At 39.0% G+C, this 17943-nt stretch overlaps 1 protein-coding gene across 3 annotated transcripts in view; it reads left to right on the plus strand.

Moving 5' to 3' along the window:
• Positions 1-17943, plus strand: part of CADPS2 (calcium dependent secretion activator 2) — a 499168-nt gene that overhangs the window by 186627 nt on the left and 294598 nt on the right. For all 3 annotated transcript variants that reach the window (XM_003789780.2, XM_023513206.1, XM_023513207.1), the window contains exon 3: positions 3890-4222. In XM_003789780.2, the coding sequence (XP_003789828.1) occupies positions 3890-4222 (333 nt within the window). The remainder of the gene's footprint in view (positions 1-3889; positions 4223-17943) is intronic.

Genomic DNA, 17943 nt, shown 5'->3' on the forward strand with positions numbered 1-17943 from the left:
GAGTCATAACAGTTGTGTTGGGCAGTCTAACACAGAGGATATGGAGGAGTCAGGAATGGCTTCCAGGTCCCTCAAAGAATGAAATGGGTGACTGAGCCTCACAGAGGCAGGCAGACGGTGGAGGAAATTTGTGGGGGAAATCATGAACTCACGAATTGAGACTTGTTAAGTGTAGGATGCCAGTGAGCCATCTGAGGAGAGATGTTAGGGCATCTTGGAGGTTGAGTCTGGAGCTCAAGTATTAGGATGTGAAGGCTGGTGGATCACACTCTGTCACTGGGTTGGGAGCACATGTAAGTGCCCTGACTAGCTGGGGAACAAAGGACAGAGGGGAGACGCAACCTCCTTGGGACACAGGCCTTCCTCTGTCCTTGATGCACAGGGGCACGAGACCTGTTCTTCATTCCTGCTTTAGAGGATTACTCTTCCTTCCTCATCTAAAAACTCTTTTTCCTTCTGAATGGAGTTCATGCCTTTCAGCCCTACCACTTCCTGTAGTGTGAGTTCCTGGGTGTTCACCCATCGTCTGGTTGCTTTCCCACAGCCATCCATATCTTAGGAAGTCTAAGAGCAAGATGCCTGTCTAGTCCTCTTCTTTATAGCCTTGTGGTTTCAGTGTCTAGAGATAGTTACTACTTTTCTTGAGCAAGTCTTTATTGAGCCCTTCCTGTGGGCCAGGCAGTGTGTTAAAGTACTGCATTCATTAGCAAACGAAAGAAAGTCTCTGCTCTGGGGCACTTACCTTCTATTTTGGGGCGACAGACAATAAATCCAGATCAGATGATGTTATGTGCTAAAAAGGAAAATGGAGCAAGACAAGAGGGAAAGGATGATGAATGAGGTAGGAGGAGGACAAAGCTTCCTCTCCGCTGACTGCACTGAGACCCCGTGAATGAGAGAGAAAATCCCACGAATGTATGAGTTGTATTATTTCCTGCTTTGTAATGAATTATCCCCAAATCTTGCAGCTTAAACAACTGCACGTATTACCTCGCCACCTCTCAGGATGAGGAATCCGGGAACAGTTAGCTGGGTGTTTCTGCTTAAGGTCTCTTAGGAGGTTACAGACTGTGTTCTTTATTTTTGGTTAGTGGAATCCAGACAACCCAGTACAAATCTGTGAGTCATCAAGTTTTTCCTCCTTTAGTTCCCACATTCTATAAGTCACCAGGATATGTTCCTTCCGTCCGCCACTCTCTCTTGCCTCCCGCATTCTCTGTAGCCCAGCCCTAGCTCAGGTCTGCTGTCCTCCCCTGGTAACTGGCCCCAGTCTGTGCTCTGGTTATTTGTTGTCTACCCTCAGGGCCATCACCAGTTATTTGTCTGAAAGGTGCTTCTCCCCATGTTAGTGCCCAGGCCACTGTCACCAACGTCACCACCTCAGAGAGGCCACCAGTGGCAGTTGGCATTTTGCCGTCTGGTTTCTGTTGATCAGCCTGGCTCAGCTTGTGCTGCCCTCACCCTTGTAGGTAATGCCTCTGCTATGTGGAAGTTCTGATATTTCCCTTAAACAGCCTGGCTGTTTTATTCTTCTGTGCTTCCCCCCCCCCCTTGTTCTTCTTCTTCTTCTTCTTCTTCTTTTCCTTGAAATGTCTTATATTTCCCCTCTTCCTTTCATACAGTTCTCAGATTGTTCAAGACTTAGGACTCTTGTCTCTGTCCTTTCTAACTCTGACCCCTATGAAATTAATACCTTCTTTTTTTCCTTTTGCTTTCCCTTCCTTTGTGCGGCTTTCTGCTTTTGCGTCTACCCCATTTTGTGCTTACCCTGTCTCTCCAGGTAGGATGAGCTAGGTGAGGGCTGGGTCTTTGACACATTCCTCTTTGTGCTGCCAACATGTAGTAGAACCCCTGGAAAGCTGTTACCGCTTAGCAAGTGCCAATTAGATGGCATGTAGTTGGACGGAGATAGAACGACGTGGAGTATGGTTTTGTAGGGGAAATTAAGAATCCAAAAATAAAAGTTCATTAGTGCCTTGGCTTCAAAATGTGGTTTGTTTGCTTGGTGAAATCTAGCTCTGACTGTTAGGCGAAAGAAGTTGGAAAATAAAATGCCTCCTAACTTTGGAGCATTGGAAAGTAGACAATTAAAAGTTTTTCTTAAGTTAGTCTTAAGACATTTTTATTGCATTTTAAAAATAGCTTATTGGTTCAACTTTGGACATAGTACCAACTTTCTAGAGTTGGTTGTTCCAACTGCAGTATTTTCCCATAGAAACAACTTCATAGCATGTTAGTACATTTATCTCAGATAAGATGTGCCATGGAGATAGAGAACCCAACATGCACTATATAAATTTAAAATAAACAATAAGAATTGGCTGCTGTGTCTGAAGAAAACTCTAAGGAATATAGGAGTAATATAAATAGGGAACAGAGCTTCCAGGAAAGGAAGTCATCTGAAAAAGGGCCCCACGCCCCTCTCCCATCCTGGGATCCAGTCCTCAGTGGGAAAGGCCTGTTGTGCTGCACAGCAGAGATGGCAGAGGAGTTCAGGGAAGAGCTGTCCTGGCGGGACTTACAGGGAAGCGACCTTCCAGGTCCTGGGGTAGCTGACCACAGGGAGGTCCATTCTGCAGAACTCACTGGAGATCTGCCGGTGGGGATGGTACACTTGGAAGCTACCACGGGAGGGCTGGAGAAAAGCTGCCCACAGGATAGTGCCATGTGGCGTCAGGTGAGGTGAAGAGCCCATCCCTCTACTGACTTGCTTAGTAGCAAAAGCTGCCTACAGGTTAGTGCCATGTGGTGTCAGGTGAGGTGAAGAGCCCATCCCTCTACTGACTTGCTTAGTAGCAAAAGCTGCCCACAGGTTAGTACCATGTGGTGTCAGGTGAGGTGAAGAGCCCATCCTCCAGCACCCTCTACTAACTTGCTTAAAATTGTGCTGGCTGACACAGACAGAGGGTTGCAGACGAGGGTTTGGGGCTGGAAAGCAACATGTTGGCAGCTGGCACAGCACACTCTTTTACCAAGTTTCCATATGTTCCAACTTAACAAATGACAGCTTTGGGGGAAATTAGAATACAAATATATACAATTGATATACATAATATATAAGAATATCTATAAAGATGTCAATATTTTATGCATATATTATTTTGTATATAATCTCTTGACAATAAACTTTATATCATTTATAAATGTGTAATGGATTTATTTTGAGAGCCACTGCACAGTGAGAGTAGTCATATTGGAGGAGTTTGAGGAAGGAGATGGAGACACATCGTGAGTTCTCAGGTAGTGAATGTCATTCTGCTAGGATGGATATTGACTCGGACACGAGACTTACCTTACTATAGCCCTTCAACCCTCACTCCACTGATAGTGGCCCTTCTCCCTGCTGAGGGACAAGCCAGAGCTCTCACATCTGTACAGGTAGGGATGTCGGGTTCATAGCTCTAATCACTTTCTTAGCCATTTGGTTTGTGTTTTTTGGCTTATAAACAACGTAAATGTATTTCTCACAGTTCTGGAGGCTGTTGGCAGATTTGGAATCTGGAGAGGCCCATATCCTGATTTACATTTTCACCGTTCTGATGTGGTTCAAGGGGTGCCGAGCTCTCTGGGGTACCCCACTGGGCCACCAATCCCATTAATGAGGACTCTGCCCTAAAGGATTAAATTGTAGAGGTGCCTTTGACCTTCAGGTGGAGGGCTACGATAGCTCAGGTCAAATCACCTTACAGGTTCCTCACACTATATACTGTGTCTCCTAAACAGTTCAACATTTTAGAGAGATCTGGGGCCACTACCATGTCCTCAGATACCATATTATAAAATATTCTGAATCACTGTGGAATATTTGATGTCATTAATGCTGTCCGAATGGCTAAAAGCATGTTTGTGTCCAAGCCTAATAGTAAATGGGTTTTGTTTTGTTTTTCAGGTTTTTCTAAAGAGTGACCGAGTAGCCAGAATGGTTCAGAGTGGAGGGTGCTCTGCTAATGACTTCAGAGAAGTGTTTAAAAAAAACATAGAGAAACGTGTGAGGAGTCTGCCGGAAATAGACGGCCTGAGCAAAGAGACAGTGTTGAGCTCATGGATAGCCAAATACGATGCCATTTACCGGGGTGAAGAGGACTTGTGCAAACAGCCAAACAGAATGGCCCTAAGTGCTGTGTCCGAACTTATTTTGAGCAAGGAACAACTCTATGAAATGTTTCAGCAGATTCTGGGTATTAAAAAACTAGAACACCAGCTTCTTTATAATGCATGTCAGGTAAGTGGTCTACGATATTTTCCATTCCCAGTCTGACTCATGGAATGAACATCAGGTGTTTATATGCCTGTGAAGACATTCTTTACTTTCCGGTGATCATTTTGCTTGAAAAGTTGAGTGAAATTGAATTTTAATAAATAACATAGTGACACTTGAAAGGAGCTTTGACAGAGGAAAAAGACTATCAATACTTTTTATCTAGTAAGGAATTGTTCATATGTGCCCTATTTTATAGGACATCAGATTTATGCCTATTAGGTCTATATGGGTCATGCCCTGAATAGTGGAGGGAAAATCATCTGTTATCTGAAGAAGCTTGGCAATTTATAATAAACAGGTCTCAGTGTAAAATAATTTTTTATAGTCTTCTGAGTTTTCTGGAAGTAATGAAATTTCTTTTTTCTTTAACTCACCCAGATAGAAATGAATTTAGTATGATTGCTAAGCTATGTAATTTAAAGATTTGACAGAGTTAATAATGTATTTTCTCTTCAGTTGTTATTCTAGTTCTGCATATAAAAAATTGAATGAAATCACAAGTTCCACATCTCCCTTTTTTTAGACCCCATGATTTGTCTAATAATGTATTCCTCCTATATTTGCATTTTGTTTGCTTATTTGGGAAGTATAAATTATTTAACTCTGCCCTGATATACAATTTAAATTGACAAAATTCTGGTATTTTAAAATTCATGTGTTCCTTAAGAGTTATACATTTCAAATGTACATACATTTAATTTTAATCTTTTTGCAAATCTGCTTCTCTTAATTTCTATGTTGTAGTCCCAGCACTTACTTTATATTTCTAATTTGTGGATTATTTCAGATGAATAAATTAACTGACTTAATTAATAGTAAATCAGTGTGGCATTTTAACACTGTTACTAGCTCATTTATTCACCTGAACTGTTTTAACTGTGTTCTTGAAGCAGGTGGTCATCTGGTAATAGTGGAGAATGACTATGAAACCAAAATCTTCTATTGTTAAGATAAATAAAACGGGGACTTTGTTTTGTAAGGAAACCATAGCTCACTTGTACAGTTAAATGTAGATGAACATAATTTAGTGATAAAAAGTCAGATTCAGATGTTCAGTAGATATTTATTTGAATGTTTATTCAAGTAAAAAAGCTTGGCAGGTATTAGGGAAACCAAGTTGAGCGAAATAAAATGTCTTCCACATGCTAAAGTCTAACAGAGCAGGTAGACTACTAAATGAGCCATTGCTTATGCATTAGAGGATACTGGATTTTGTAGAGTCATAAAATGTATTCTATGAGTTTATGTTTATTAACTCAAAATGTTTCAAAATTAATTCTCTGCTTTCTGGAGTATTGGGTGTGGGTGTGGATCCCCTGATTTTAGACTCCCACATACTTCTAATTCAGTCTCCAACTATCATGGAGATTTAGTGGATTCCTTTTTCTTTTTCATTCTAGTCGTATTTGCCTCATCTGTTTGCAGACTCTGTTAGGCACATACATTGATATTAGGATTGTTATGTCTCCTTGTAGCATTGACTCCTTCATCATGGTATAATAGTCCTTTTTATCCCTGATAATCTTCCCTTTTTGTAGACAACACATAATTGGGTCTTTTTAAATTCAATCTCACCATCTTTGTACTTCAATGGCTATGTTTAGGCCATTAACATTTAAAATGATTACTTACATTGTTGGATTAAATTTTACCATCTTTGTACACAGTGCCATTTCCCTGCCCCTTCTGCCTTCCCTAATATCCTCCACAGAGACAAATCTGTGCCTTGAGGCAGTTTTAGCTGTGATCTGTCCACTGTTGTCATGCTGGAGGTGTGTTGTGCTGTGGTAAGGTACTGGCGAGGGAGTGTCCTGTGATCTGACTCAATCTCAGTCCATTAGCGGATCTCTGTCTCAGAGCTGTACCCTCCACAGGTGTCTCTGCCTTTGCCCAACAGTACCACTCCCTGCCACTCCCATGTTTCACCCCCTTCCTGGATGCAGCTTTTCCAATCTGTTTCCTTGAAGTCCTGTCTGCTGTTCACTCTGTTTTGTTTTCGTTTTTTAGTAGATGAGACAGAAAGTCAGCAGTGGGTATGCTCTCTTACTCCAGCTGGATAAGTTTCCACTGTTTCTCTGTAGCAGAGTCTTTCCCCCTTCGTTAGGGAGGAGGATCTGGCTTTCCCCCCCTTTCCTGTTGTGGCCAGATACATATCTTCCTTGGCTCATCACTGTGAGATCTTGGTGGTATTACTAGAAGGACAGCGCAGTGAAGTGTGGTGGCCACTTTATGAATGTGACCTCAGGAGTTTTTCCACTTTCTACACTCAGCTCATAGTACTTTGTCAAAATTACTAGACAAGCAAGTGTTGCTACCACAGATGGCATTCAGTGACTTCTGTTGCAAGGCCTGTGTCTTTCTGCATTTGCCTCTCTTTCTAAATATGGGGCTGGTGGTTCACCCTGCATCTTCAGTTCTCTAATAAATCTGAGAAAAGTCTTTGATTTGCAGTTTGTCCAAGTTTTATTTTTTTTTTGGAAGGATGGGGGTGATGACTTCTAATCTCTTTACATAACTCAACTAAAGCTGAAATTCCTTTCAGTTCTGAGATTTGGGAGAAAAGTTTAAGGATTACATTTTGGATGGATCTTAAAACCGAAAGAAATTACAAAAAGTACCTCTATGAATCGGTGAAAAGTTTTCCTTGGGAATAACAATTATTTTACAAAAATTATGAAATTAAGAAATAGCTGATACTTTTTGCTGAAATGCATACAGGCAGACCTTGGAGATATTGAAGGCTCAGTTTCAGACCACCGCCATAAAGTGAATATTGCCATAAAGTGAGTCACACAAATTTTTTGGTTTCTTGGTGCATGTAAAACTTATGTTTACATTATAGTGTAGTCTATTAAGTGTATAACAGCATTATGTCTGGGAAAAATAACTTACATAATTTAATTTGAGAATAGTTTATTGCTAAAAAATGTTACCGATCATCTGAGCCTTTAGTGCAGTGGTTCTCAACCTTCCTAATGCCATGACCCTTTAATATAGTTCCTCATGTTTTGGTGACCCCCAACCATAAAATTACTTTCATTGTGAAGTAGCGATGAAAATAATCTTATGGTTGAGGGTTACCATAACATAAGGAACTGTATTAAAGGGTCATGGCATTAGGACTTCACAACAAAAATAATTTTATGGTTGGGGGTCACCACAACATGAGGAACTGTATTAAAGGGTTATGGCATGAGGAAGGTTGAGAACCACTGCTTTAGTGAGTCATAATCTTATTACCAGTGGATAGTCTTTCCTTGATGGTGGTGACTGCTGACGGATCAGTTTGGTGGTTGCTGAAGGTTAGGGTGACTGTGGCAATTTCTTAAAATGAGACAAAAATGAAGTTTGTGTCAGTGATTATTCAGTGCATTGAAGATTTCTCTGTAACGTGATACTGTTTAGTAGCTTTTACCCACAGTATATCTTCCTTCAGAATCAGAGTTAATCCTCTGATTCTGCTGTTGGCATATCAGCTAAGTTTCCATAATATTCTAGATTCTTTGTTGTCATTGCAACAATATTCACACCATTCTTACCAGAAGTAGATTCCATCTTCCATCTCATGAAAAGACTTTCTTTACTATCTGTAAGAAGCAACTCCTCATCCATTCAATTTTTATCATGAGATTATGGCAATTCAGTGACATCTTCAGATTTTACTTCTAAATCTATTTTTTTTTTTCTTTTGAGGCAGAGTCTCACTCTTTGTCACCTTGGGGAGAGCATAGTGACATCACTGTAGCTCATTGTGACTTCAGACTTTTGGCTCAAGCAATCCTGCCTCAACCTCCTGAGAAGCTGATACTACGGGCATGTGCCAGCACACTTGGCTAATTTTTTCTATTTTTGGTAGAAACGAGGTCTTGCTCAGACTGGTCTCAAACTCCTGAAGCTCAACAGAACCTCCCACCTTGACCTCCCAAAGTATTAGGATTATAGGTGTCAGCCACCATGGCCGACTTCATCTCCAATTCTGTTTCTCTTGCTATTTCTAGAACATCTGCTATGACTTCCTCCACTGAAGTCTTAAACCTCTCAAAATCATCCAGGGGGGTGGGGATTAGCTTCTTCCAAACACCTGTTAATATTGATGATTTGATCTCCTCTCATAATAACACCATGAATATTCTGAATGGCACTTAGAATAGTGAATCCTTCCCAGAAGGCTTTCCATTTACTTAGTCCAGACCCATCAGAGGAGTCACTATCTATGGAAGCTGTAGCCTTACAAAATGCATTTTATAAATAATAAGACTTGAAAATACAAATTTTTCCTTGCTCTGTGGGCTACAGAACGGATGTTGTATTAGCAGGCATAAAAAAAAAAACACTTTAATTTTCTTCACATCTCCATTGGAACTCTTAGATGACCAGGTGCATTGTTAAGGAGCAATAATATTTTGAAAGGAATCTTTTTTTCTGAGCAGTAGGTCTCAGCATTCACTTAATTATATTAAAAACAAATGTGCTGTCATCCAGGCTTGGTAGTTTCATTTATACAGCACTGGCAGAGTAGATTTAGCATAATTCTTAAAGACTGGCATTTCAACAATTGTAAATGATCATTGACCTCAACTTAAAGCCACCAGCCGCGTTAGCCCCTAACAAGTGGGGCAGCCTCTCCTTTGAAACTTTGAAGCCAGGCATTGACTTCTCTCTGCCTATGAAAGTCATAGGTGGTGTATCCTTTTGGTAAAGGCTGTACTGTCTACACTAAAAATCTGTGGTTTGGTGCAGCCACTGTTATCAATGATCTTAGCTGGATTTTCTAGATTGCTTGCTGCATCTCTTCAGTCAGCACCTGCTTTGTCACCTTGCTCTTTTAAGATATGGAGGTGGCTTTTTTTCTTAAACCTCAGGAATCAACCTCTCCTTGCTCTTTACTTCTGCAGCCACCTCACCTCTCTCAGCCTTCAAAGAACTGAAGAGGAATTGGGGTTAGGCTCTAGGTTAGGCTTTGGCTTAATTTCTTCCTAATCAGCAGCAGGCATTTTTTATTTTGCTCTGTTATCATTTATGTGTTCATTGGAGTAGACTTTTATTTCCTTTAAGAACTTTTGCTTTGCATTCACAACTTGGCCGACTCACTCTTTGGTGCCAGAGGCCTCGCACTTGGCCTCCTTTGGCATTTGACGTCCCTCCCTTAGAAATTTCTAACTTCTGATTTAAAGTGAGAGATTTGCAGTTCTTCTTTCCACCTGAACATATAGTGCCCACTTTAGGGTTATTATCTGGTCTAGTTTCAATATTATTGTGTCTCAGGGAATAGGGAGGCCTAAAGAGAGGGAAAGAGATGGAGGAATGGCCACGTAACTTGTATCTATTAAGTTGATTGTCTTACATGGGAGGAGTTAGTGGTGCTCTGAAAGAATTGCAATAGTAACATCAAAGATCACTGATCACAGGTCATCATAACACATAGAATAATAATGAAAAGCTTTGAAATATCCCAGAGAAACAAGAAGCGAGCACATGCTGTTAGGAAAATGGCCCTGGCCGATTTGCATGACATAGCTTTGTCACACACCCTTATTTTATTTGTTCTTTTATTGTCTTCCACCAAAGTTTAAAGAACAAAAGGGAAGAAACAGTAATAGAAATCACAAAGCCTGCCCTTTAGATGTGGTTTACAAAGAGAAAGAGTAGAGTAGGTCCTGGGGGAGCAGAGAGACAAGCTAGAGCTACGGAGCTTCTGGAACCCGGCTCGGGGATGTCCCTGAGATGAACTTCACCTTCCCTGTGTTATCAAGAAAAGCTTGAGACACCTGCTAACTGCAACAATCTTCTGTATTTATTTACCCTTGTCTGGCCCCTTGTTTTTGCCAGCAAATTCTTTAGAACAGTGGTTCTCAACCTATGGGTCATGACCCCTTTGTAACAGTGAAAATACATTGCAGCATTAGAAAGGTTGAGAACCACTGCTGTAGATGAATCTCAAAGAGGTATTGAGTGTTGCTTTCTTCAGGGTCAGAGCTCAGGATTGAGAGCCGTTCAGGTGAGCTGTGTGGGATGGTAACAGCCAGGCGGTCCCTGGGAACTCCAGAAGGAAAGAACATGAATGATGACCAAGCCATGCCAGGAGCATTATTTGGTCTTATCCTTTGTCCAGAGCAGTGGGGTTAGAGGCAGGAAAGGAGATAACAGCAAGCTGCCTTCTAAAAATGAGTAGTTTTCATTAGCTCTGCTCAGAGCCAGTAACTTATTAATTAACAAAATTGAGGTATAAACCTCTAAAACACTAAGTTAGAAGATAGCACATACCATAATTAAGATGGGAAATCAGCGATAATTGGGAGAAAAAAAGGTTATTTATTTGTTATTTTAGAAAAGCATAAAAAAGAATAAGATCAATCCAAGCACATTGTAGGTTTGCTATTGTACTGTTAAAATTAATTACTATGTTTTGGATTCAGTGGTTTAAGAGTAATGTATCTGCAGTGGTGTACATTTATAGAACAAAATATAGGAGAACAGTAAAATCTCTGTAAGCTGCCCACCCAAGGGACTGTAACAACCTGGTCAACACACGGAGGTGGTCAACATAAGGCACTAGGCCTACTGTGCTGCTGATATGTGCATGTGGTGCATGTCTGGCCTATGAAAATTAGGTCAATGTAAGGAGGGGGTCCATTATGGAGGTTCTACTCTATAGGATAAAAACATAGTAAAGAAGTTTAAGGTGTGCAATATAAAATGAACAGCATAAAAATACAACAATCTAAAATTGGTATCCAAGATTTAGTTGAATTACTATATTCCACGTGCAATAAAGAAATCGAAGTGAAGGAAAAATAATCTGTCAGTGGAAAGTTTAATGTCAGGAAAACTTTAAGGAAATACAGTGAATTTTAAGTAAATATAGGTAGTCCTTTAGAGGGACAATGCTAGATGATATTATAGCTGCTGTGTATTTTATGGTATTAAGTAACTTAATAGATAAAAATAACTTTATTTCACATTTTTAATGAGAATGTTGTTACTTTGGTGGTACCAGTTAATCATCTGCAATTTCTAAAACAGTAAATAAGTGTGTTTATTAAGGATTATTTTTAAATATGACATAAGGTAATGCAGTATGTTCAAATATTAGTTAATCCCTTGTGTATAATAATGTAGGGGGTACAGATAGTATGCTCCAAATATTGTATTAAAGGACAGGAACCTAGAGACACATGAGACCTAGGTGTTTAGTAGGGTTATAGAAAAAAATATCCTTGTACATGTCAGAGTCGTGTGGTTCTGTTTTCTTGGAGTTGGGACAGATAGTATCTTCTTTATGTCATGAAGAAATTCACCAAAATGAGAAGATTCTAAGTTATTTGGGCAGAGAAACTAGCATGTGTGAATTAGGGAGGTGTGAGAGAATGTGGCTTCTAGGGGAGCTGCAAGTCCTTAGTCCTGCTGGCAGGTGTGCAGGAGCAGAGGCAGGTCATTAACAGACTGTAGAGAAACCTTCACTCCTGACTGCCCCGAGCTCGATGGGTGAGTAGTACCATTATCTACTCCTGTAATTCTCTTCCTTTTACTTCTATATTTGTATTTTAAGAGGATTAAGTAACTGAATTGAACAGTTATCTAGATCCTGATATTTTCTGCCAAAAGCAACCTGCATTAATCTTTTATAATCTTATTCCATTAACTAAAGAAAGTGACTCACCCAGATTTACCACGTGTCAAAGCAAAATTAACTGAGATCTTGCTCTCTTAACATCCCCTGCTGAAGACCTGAAATGTGAACTGCCAATTATAATATAATCATAATTTGAAACCTCAGTTCCTTCCCAAGGAATGAAATTAATTAAGCCTTCTTTATTTTCATGATGAAATATTACATTTGTAGTATAGGAAGGTAAACTTTAGTTTTCCTAATTTAAAAAAAAGTGTGATTGGTAAAACCATGATACCCTTCCAAAAAATGAAGCACATGGATTGAATATTCCGGTGGGCAGATGTTAGCATAAAGTGTGCATTGTTTGGAAAAGGAGTTAATGAACAACTTATTAATTGGTTAGAAAATCTGAAACTGTTGTACTTCTAGGAAATATATAATTTTCTTCAAGTATTATTAAAGTGTTTCTGTTGTGCCTATTAAAAAATACTCTCGCTCATTACTTTTGTGCAGAAGATGAAATGTTAATAGCATAGAAAATACTCAAGAAAATTTTAGGATGTGCCAAAATTTGCCTTATATTTACCTTTTTAGATATATATATGTGTATATATATACCTAGAGACTATATATGTATGTACTGTAGGCTATAGAAGTCCCATGGATTTTATGTTCAAGGTTAAATTTCTTATGCTCTTGCCTTTGAACATTTTGATCCATTATTTAATATAGTTTAGTTCAGTTCACATAGGGTAATTTTGTATCTAATTAACTCATTCATCTTTTCCCTATTTTAAGTTTTCAAAGGAAACTGTGGTTTGGGAAATGCATTTTTAAGACTCTTAGAACTGTTCTACAATAATCCATGGCAGAACTGCTATTTCTGAGTCAGAATTTTTTATGCATAATTTAGAATGTAGATCTAAGAGAGTTCTTTAAAAGCTTTGTTCTTGTGCACAGAATGCTACCTGATTCTTTCATGCGTAACATCATATAAGGAATGTGCTTTTGAGAGTTTGGGAACAACTTCATTTTCTTATGTTGTTTTTGTTGTATGAAATTACAACAAAAAGAACATTAGTTGCCTCATAGTTATTAGCTAATTCTCAGTGATTGGGAGATTTGCAGTGATCAAGAAACGAGGGCTTGTTTTTGACGGGGGTTGCCTCATTGAAGATGAGTCAACAGGGGGCGATATTAGGGGCCAAGAACCTTTCAGATGCACATGTAATTATTTGTATTTTCATTAAAAGTAAGGCTGGTTGTTTGAATCCAACCAACAGAGATGGATTTGTTTTATTCTTTTCATCAGGGTAAGGTGAAATTTTAAAAAAGGGACATACATTGAAGTTAAAAGTCATAAATACCTGAGAAGTTCAACAATAAGACAGCTATGATGATACCTATTTTGTTGCTGAGTAACTGGTTCCGACAGTATTCTCAGAAGATTTAGAGCTTGATCTGATAATGAAGGTAGGGAGGAAGAGCATCCCAGGCCAGAGAAATACATGACTCAGAAAAAAAAAAATATGTTTATAAACAATGAATAAATCAGTTTGGGCCAACAGTGCAATTACCTGAGAGATAGGAAGGTAGATGAATACAAAATATGGGAGAGCCTGAATGCGAAGCTGAGTTTGGGCATCGTTCTCTCTTAGTCATATTCATTCTTATTCATGTGCTGCCTCCCTCCTCATTCCCTCCTCTCCTCCCTTCCTCCTCTCTCCATCTCTTCCTGTCTTTCTTCTCCCTCTCTCTATCCCCCAACTGATATTTTAGTCTGATCAAGGATAATGTGAATCGCATATAGAAACAGAAGAACCATGTAGAGGAATGGGTGGTAAAGGAGATTAGTTCAGTTTTAGTTTGAGGTCATGGTGAGATCCTTGAAAGGAAAGGCTTTGCCATTAACTGAAATTGCAGAGCTTGAACTCAGGAGAGAAGCCAGAGCTGTGTGCTGGCTTACTGCATCAACAAACGACTGCGGAAACTGTTGAAGCCAAGACCAGCGCAGGACCAAGCAAGGTGTGTTTGTGGGCTGAGAGTAGGGGGCCAGCAGAGCAAATAGCCAAAACAATCAGAGTCAGTTGGGAAGGGTTATACTCTACCTTTATGACGAATAATTTATGCTTCAGGCTTGGCGCCTGTGGCTCAAGCAGCTAAGGTGCTAGTAACATACACCTGAGCGGGCAGGTTCGAATCCAGCCCGGGCTTGCCAAACAACAATGACAGCTGCAACCAAAAAATAGCTGGGCATTGTGATGGGCACCTGTAGTCCCAGATACTTGGGAGATGGAGGCAGGAGAATTGCTTGAGCCTAGGAGTTGGAGGTTGCTGTGAGGTGTGATGCCATAGCACTCTACACAGAGCAACAGCTTGAAGTTCTGTCTCAAAAAAAAAAAAAAAATTATGTTTTACGTGATAGTGAAGAATTAACACTTAATGATGAGGCATTTTAATTTGCTAGTACTTACTATAGTTATTGACCAGTGTTTTGAGGCCATGTTGCAAAACGCATGCATACTTGGGCACCATCAAGTCAAACAGTGGGCGGCTAGACAGCTCCATGATAAACAGTAAAGCGTCAGGAAGAGTTTTCTTTTGGAATCAGCATTAGGTTTATACCAGTTGTTTCTCATGATATATTATCTGTACCAGATTTTCAGATAATATAAATGCAATAGCGCCACTACAAATTAATCCCAGGGGAGACGCTATATAACACCTTAGTCGGCTTGTATTTTTATACTAAATGATAAAGATAAAAATCACAAGGAAATAGCAATGCAATTCATGCAAGAAAAGTATGCCATCACTGAAGTAGGGACTTAGAGGAAAAACTAATTGATTTTTTTCAGTGGGAGGAAGAAGAGCTTGATTAACGAGAGTTAGTATATATAAAGCCACAATTGTGGAAAAGTACTGCCGTTTATTCCCCTTTTTAGTCATCAACTATATTAATATAAGGACATTTAAATCCTGGTTCTAGAAAATATATTAAACAGAGAAGGCAGGGATGCTAACCAATGCTGAGGAAAGTATTTTTTAAATTATTTTTTAAAATATTATTAAATGTAATGAGTTCAAGTATTTGATGTTGTATATACTAGAAAAGCAATTCCACAAGTTATAAAAAGTTATAAAAAGTTATAAAAAGTTATAAAAAAAAGGATAAAACTTCGTAATGTTGTTTTTGTTCTGTATTTATCATTTTCTCAAGTGTAAATCTCTCTTTCTGCAGAGGGATAGTTTGCTAATCTCCAAGACCTTTTTATTTTTTTTCCCAGACCTCCTCCCATAGAACAGTAAAGAAAGAGCCTAGGGTTTGAGATTTGTAGATCAAGACGTAGACTTGTGCATGAGGTTAGCACTTTTCTATTCCATTTTTAATATAACATTTCCATTTTTGCACATCCGTTCTGATGCTGCCAATCAAGAAAAACATTTTTTTATCACTGAATACCCACGTATTTGGTCAGTAGCTTACTTGTGACAATTGTGTCCTCTTATTATGTACTATTTTTTTGACTGTTTTTCATATCAAATGTGAACTATTAAAGGGCTACATCGTTTGTAGTTACTAAAGAGCCTGTAATAGAGCTTGCTGTAGAGTAAGGTGCAGATAAAATGTAAATAAAGTTAACAAGGTGATCATGGGCTGTTAAGGCCAACATTGTTAAGAGCTTATGTCTTCATGTTCCTTTACAAAGAATTTAGAAACCTTTGTAAAGTGGATGATGTGTAGGACCGATGGGCTGTTTTCCATAGTTTATGTTTCAAAAGTCATGTAGGCCTCTCCTACATTGAAAAAGTAGAAACTTCCATAGAGAAGCCTTTTACCTTTTTTGAGTTAACCACCCTTTGGAGAATCTTGAGCAAGCTATGAAAATCACACAAGTCCCCAAGGGAAAAAGTGCAAATCTCTACACAATTTTACTCACGACTTGAAGAGATCCATAGACGCCTAAAAGTGAAGACTTCCTTAGCCTGGAGAATTCTGAATGTGAAACACCAATCCCTGTATAATAAACAGGAGGAAAATATAAGTATGTTTTCTGTATTTGTGGAACCAGTGAAATATTTCTATAATTAAAGAGAAAATGCTCTGTGCAATACAAACTAGAGGCATTACAGAGAATAAAGACACGTTCTCGAGCATCTATTATGGTCAAGGTCAAATGACTCTTCCTAAAAGACCTGTAAAATATTCTGTACCAGTAAAAAGTACACATGTGAGGTAGGTGATCGCCTATCACATAAAATGTTGAAATCAGGAATTAAAAGAACATGAGATCAAAAGACGAAGTTGCCCTGGTGGCTGAAGCCTTGCCTTTGACCCCTTCGACGAAAATGAGAGTCTAACTTGTATTTCTCTCCTAGCCCAAATCTACACTGTGGTCTGGTGTGTCAACAACGTTTTAAAGTGTAATGCCCCACACCTCTAATTCATCCATTCAAGTTTTCTTTTCTTTCTTTTCCCCTTTCTTCTCTCTCTCTCTTTTTTTTTTTTTTTACGTGCATATAGCCACTTATTTAAGGTCTCTGTAGGGTGCAGGCAAGAAGGAGAATTTGTTTCACCTTAACAGTGTCTGTTGACCTTACTGGAAAAATGAAATGTGATTGAAGTAGCTAGAACAATAATACACACACACACACACACACACACACACACACACATAAGGAGAAGCCCCAGCCAAGGTCTCTCAGTGCCTGAATTTTAGTTGGCCTAGGCCTTAACTGTATGGTTCTGGGTTTTTCTGTCCATGACTCTAGGTAGACTGGATATGGGTTAGGGAGAGAGAAGGGTCAAAGAAGACACCTAGGTTTTGGGCATGAGCAGCTGGGTAGAGAGCGGTGCCATTTAAGACATGACATTACTCATGAGTGACTGGGGTCGGGAGCTGAAAATCAAGATTCCATTCTGACCTTATGTTCAACGTGCCTTTCTTCCATGCACGCTGAAATGGTAAGGAAGCAGTGGGAAATATAGGTCAAGAACTCCTGCAAGAGGGTAGAGCTTTACAGATAATACACGTGAGGGTTCTCAGGGACTAGATGGTCTTTATCATCCAGGCTTTGAGGAGAACAACTGATCTGTCAGTGTTCAGATTGAGAAAAGGTCAAAGGCCCCAGACCTGAAGCACATGTTCAGTTTCCTAATGGAAATTAAAAGAAAATCCTACTTGGCTTTATAGAATGTATTTTTTAACAATGTGTAAAATGAGGCATGTCCTTTAAACTAACCCACTGGAGGTTGGATGAGCAGTGGTTCTCAACCTGTGGGTGGCGACCCCTTTGTGACAATGAAAATACATCGTGGCATTAGGAAGGTTGAGAACCACTAGGCTGGAGGAAGGTAGGTGTGATAGGAAAGGGCATCGTGAGGGATCGTTAGGAGTTTAGAACTGTTGTGTCTTGACTGTGGTAAATAGACGTATGGACCTGTGTAGCTTATAAATGGAAGAAAACTCACCATGCACACATGGGTGAGTGAATAGAACACACAAGTAATCTGAATAAGATGGGCGATGATAGCAAAGTCATTCTATCCCTGATTGTGCTAGGATATTACCATTTTATAAAATGTTGCCACTGGAGAAAACTAGAAAAAATAAGTCACAGTTATTTCTTACAGCTTCTCCCATTATTAAGTTGAGAAGAAAATTACTAACTGTTAAGAAAGTGTTCCTAAAAATTGTATATTTTCAATTAAATTATATTGAAAACACAGACAATAAATATTTAAAACTCAAAAGAAAGCAAAACATGGTACTTTAAGATTTTTGCATATAAAATAATTTTAACCAACTGATTTACCCCCTTCAATTCCACATTACATAAAACAAGAATAACCAATTAAAATTTTATCTATTGTCTTCATTTCATTAGTTTTTCTTTTTAATTTTTTTTTCCTTTTTTGATAGTCATGTTTGGAAGCATGCAATTCTAGTTTCTGAAAAAGCCACCAAGAGTCACTGAAGTTAGTATTCCATAGACCTCTGAAAATTTAGCATGTAAAGATAAGTCTATTAAAAAAATTAGTGCATTATTGGTATATATTTTTGCTTAT

The sequence above is a fragment of the Otolemur garnettii genome, unplaced genomic scaffold (assembly GCF_000181295.1).
Source record: "Otolemur garnettii isolate 467f Iridium unplaced genomic scaffold, OtoGar3 scaffold00037, whole genome shotgun sequence".
Taxonomy (NCBI): domain Eukaryota; kingdom Metazoa; phylum Chordata; class Mammalia; order Primates; family Galagidae; genus Otolemur; species Otolemur garnettii.